Below are 4,307 nucleotides of genomic sequence, written 5' to 3' on the forward strand. Positions count from 1 at the left end.
TTTGGGGGCTGTTTTGTTTTGGGTTTTTCTGCTTTTTTTTGCTTTCTGCACTATAAGAGATTCTAGGTTTGTCTTGTATATTTCCTGCTCTAGTCCTAGAACCAGTCATTTCTCCAAGGAGAAAGTGAGAGCCAAGTTCTAACCCTAGAGAATATGTGTCTAGAAGTTGGGGCATAAGATCTGGTAGGTGGGAAAGTATAAAGGCCCAACCTACCCTTAGGATGGGACTTTCCCAGAAATAGCAGCCAGATTTGCAAGTCATTATCGAGAAATTGGTGACTCACCAGCTCCCCAAGTTGTCTCCTCCCTCCCCCTCTTGCTGACAAGACTGTCCCTAAACCAGCTCAGACACAGAGAGGGACCTGGTCAGAAAGTGTCCCCACCCATGGGGCCAGAGAGGAATGACCCATTTTAGGCAAAGTCGGGGTTTTTGCCCATGCCAGCAGACACTATCATCCCCCTCCCACCCACACATTTCATCCATTTGTGTGTACTTATACCCTTCCTACCCACAGAAAGGATTAGACAAGATTACTCTATTTACAACTACAATAAAACTATTATGAAAACCTAAGTAAAAGGACAAGAGCAATGTTTTTTAAAAAAGCACAAGTGCATGCCTGTGTGTGTAATAACTTCATCCCAGATACCTGGCTGGGCAGTCTCCTAGGAATCCTAGGATGCCTGAATCACAGATTACTAGCACCAGGATTTTCAGAGATGAGCAAGCTTCACCTGACATTTTATAGAGCCGAAACTGATCTAGTGGTTTTCAGGGAGAGGAGGACAAGAAGAGCACATAACTAGTGAGCTGAAGAACTGGGAATAATGAGACAGGTCTTCTGATGTCCAGCTCTTTTCAAAATCCCATTCATGATTCCCTTTTCAGGGGAGCAAAAAGAACAGCTCTGGACCTTCTAGTGGGGATACAGAAGGAGGTCTGGTGGCACTTAGGATAAGCACTGCACTGCTAACCACCAGGCATTCCTGATGAGGCAGTGGGCTCCTATCAAGATTTAGTCTCTGTCCTATAAAGGTCACTGTGAGTTGGAATTGACTCAAAGGTGGGAATGGGATACAATAACAGGGCAATATTTTTTACACCTTTTATTTGCCAGATAAATAAACTTATGTGGGTATGTCTGAGATGTCTTTGAAATTATGGAGCTACAATTAGGGATTACTGTTGTTGTTAGGTGCCGTCAAGCCAGTTCCAACTCATAGCAACCCTATGCACCACAGAATGAAACTCTGCCGAGTCCTTTGCCATCCTCATAATTGTTTGAACCACCACTGTGTCCATCTCATTGGGGTCTTCTTCTTTGTCAAGCACGATGTTTTCTTTCCCCAGGGACTAGTCACACACACAGCGTGTCAGAGGAAGTCTCTCCATCTTCGCTCCCAAGGAGCATTTTGACTGCATGTCTTCCAAGACAGATTTGCTAGTATTAGCTAGCATCCCCCAAACATTCGGACAAAGAGAATATAGAACATAGACAATGGAATGTATAAGTGGATACTGGGGACCCTACCATTTCCTTGTAGTCAAGATTTTAAGAGTTATGTCAGCAACCTTCTAGCTGTTCGGTTATCCTTCCTACTCAAAAATAAAATACAAATCCCAGATCAGGAGGTGTTTTCTAAGAGACTTAGAATTATGGATTTTTATGCTACCAACATAAGCACATAAGCCATTGGCACAGAGGAGCAGCAATAGGCTCAAGTCTAACAATTGTGAAGACAGTGCAATGTTTCCTTCTGTCATGCACAAACAAGGTCACTATGAGTTGGAAGCCACTCGATGGCACCTAACTACCAATATTAAAAGAGATAAAATAACTTTTATCTCTTTTAATATTCACTCAATGTACTCAAATAACACTTTCACTGCCTGCAACAGCTCATGAATGGCTATTCCCTGTGTTTCCAGTGATCTTTGTATAGGCTAAGATGAAAGACTGCCTTGGGCATAGAGAAAAGGTTCTGGATATGGTGTCCCTTGGTGTGGTTGTAATAAAGAGACAAAATTAGCATCAAGCTACTCTTTGCTCTTTTGGTGACCTTCCTAGGGTTACCTGGGAGATCTTGTCTCAGTCTGTAAACTCCTTCTTAGCAGAAAGCATGGAAAGTTCTCCAAGCCTACCTTCAGGTTGACTTATGAAGAAGCTTTTCCAAAAAGGGCTGCCTGCTGTGCCTATGCTGTGCCTATGTGTTTCTCTTCCTCATTTTCTGTATATTTTCATTCTTTACTAATAAAATTGTTTTTTAAAGTAACACATGGAGTTAAAAATACTCAAATATATAACTGCAAAATAGATTGAAATTGAAATCTCCACACACTATTACCAACTCCTGGCAGACCCAGCCAGACTTTTTTATATATACTCATACAAGCATTTCTATAGATTTTTCTGTTTCAATTTGAACAAAGGTGGACTCATAATGGATTTTGTATTTCGCACCTTGCTTTGTTCCTCTTGACAATATATAGCTTTCTCTGCCAAGATGCCTTTCTCCGTCTCATTTTAGCGATTCTTTGTCCTTGTACCTGTGCGGTTCTTCTTTGAGCATCAGGTTTCCTCCTTTCTCCTTTCTTCCGTTTTGGAAAGATCGCCTGGTTTTGTGGCGGCCCACACACAGGTGGGCGGGGTCCGGGGGCCTGCTCTGCTATGCAGATGAGGTGGGCGGGGCCCCACATATACCCGCAGCTTGCGGCCGGCGGGCGCGCCCAGGTTCAGCCGACTGAGACCGAGGCAGCCAGCGGAATCACCTTCCTCTCCGCAGCCGAGCCTGGTCCCGGGCTGGCCCCTCTGCTGCCTCCTGAGCGGGCCATGCCCCCGCGGGATCTAAGCGAGCCTGACCCACCGCCCCTCCGGGCCCCAACCCCTCCTCCGCGGCGGAGCAGCGCACCCGCAGAGCTGGGCATCAAGTGCGTGCTAGTTGGCGACGGCGCAGTGGGCAAGAGCAGCCTCATCGTCAGCTACACCTGCAATGGGTACCCCACACGCTACCGGCCCACGGCCCTGGACACCTTCTCTGGTACGTTCAACGGCCCCCCTGGCCACGTGGTTGGAAGTGGGAATGTGCACCCGGTTACTGGGGCTGAAGGCGCGAAGCCCCTGGGGAGGGAGGCGACAGCAGGCCTCGAGGGGGCGCTGGTGGGCCTGGTGGGTCGGGTGGACGCTCTTCCTAACCCACGCTCTCCTCGACCCCTGCAGTGCAAGTTCTGGTGGACGGAGCCCCGGTGCGCATTGAGCTCTGGGACACAGCAGGCCAGGTGAGAAGCTAGGACTCAGACTTTACTAGTCGGGGCGAGGTGGGTTGAAGGCGGGTAGGACTCCAGATCGAATCCCAGGGGGAAGACTTTGGTTATAAGCCTCAGGTTTTCCAACCCCTGTTCTATGTAGCAGGGAGTAACTCCATTAACTACTTGGCCTTTCTACCCCAGGATGACTTTGACCGGCTTCGCTCCCTCTGCTACCCGGATACCGATGTCTTCCTGGCCTGCTTCAGCGTGGTGCAACCCAGCTCCTTCCAAAACATCACAGAGAAATGGCTGCCCGAGATCCGCACTCACAACCCGCAGGCGCCGGTGCTGCTGGTGGGCACCCAGGCCGACCTAAGGGACGATGTCAATGTACTGATACAGCTGGACCAGGGGGGTCGGGAGGGCCCAGTGCCCCAACCCCAGGCGCAGGGTCTGGCTGAAAAGATCCGGGCCTGCTGTTACTTAGAATGTTCGGCCTTGACACAAAAGAATTTGAAGGAGGTATTTGACTCGGCCATCCTCAGTGCCATCGAACATAAGGCCCGGCTGGAGAAAAAACTGAACGCTAAGGGTGTGCGCACCCTCTCCCGATGCCGTTGGAAGAAGTTCTTCTGCTTTGTTTGAACTGCTATGGCAGAGTGTCAGCAGTGGACCAATGGTCAGAGACTTCTGGAACCTGGGGCACAGGGCCTTTGAAAGGGGCTACTGACATGGCCAGGACACCCCATGGGACTCAGTTTCCTTCTGAACACTGTGGGGACACAAGGTGTCGAATTGCCCATTCCGATATGCCAGGGTGAGCCTGGAAGTGGGAAGGAAGGCTCTGACCCTGATGTGTGGGTCAAACCTCACAGAGAAAACCCAGCACTTTTATTTTCATGGGATGATCCCAACAGTGTCAACTGCCTCTGAGGAGTGTGGGATCCAATTCTGGGTTTCTCATCATGGGCCAGCAGGGCTGAACCCCTTGTAGTGATCCCCCAATCCCTCCTTGGCACAGGAGCAGGGAGGAGCTTGGGCATCTGGAAAGGCTGGAAGG

At 49.2% G+C, this 4,307-nt stretch overlaps 1 protein-coding gene across 1 annotated transcript; it reads left to right on the top strand.

The window, feature by feature from the left end:
* The first annotated feature begins 2,751 nt into the window (after positions 1-2,751).
* RHOV (ras homolog family member V) lies at positions 2,752-4,077 on the top strand. The gene is made up of 3 exons (XM_006831759.1): positions 2,752-3,039; positions 3,219-3,277; positions 3,449-4,077. The coding sequence occupies exons 1-3, from the start codon at positions 2,832-2,834 to the stop codon at positions 3,890-3,892; spliced, it is 711 nt and encodes a 236-aa protein (XP_006831822.1). The 5' UTR covers positions 2,752-2,831; the 3' UTR covers positions 3,893-4,077.
* The last annotated feature ends 230 nt before the right edge of the window (positions 4,078-4,307 follow it).

Source organism: Chrysochloris asiatica, unplaced genomic scaffold (assembly GCF_000296735.1).
Source record: "Chrysochloris asiatica unplaced genomic scaffold, ChrAsi1.0 scaffold00004, whole genome shotgun sequence".
In the NCBI taxonomy this organism is placed as follows: domain Eukaryota; kingdom Metazoa; phylum Chordata; class Mammalia; order Afrosoricida; family Chrysochloridae; genus Chrysochloris; species Chrysochloris asiatica.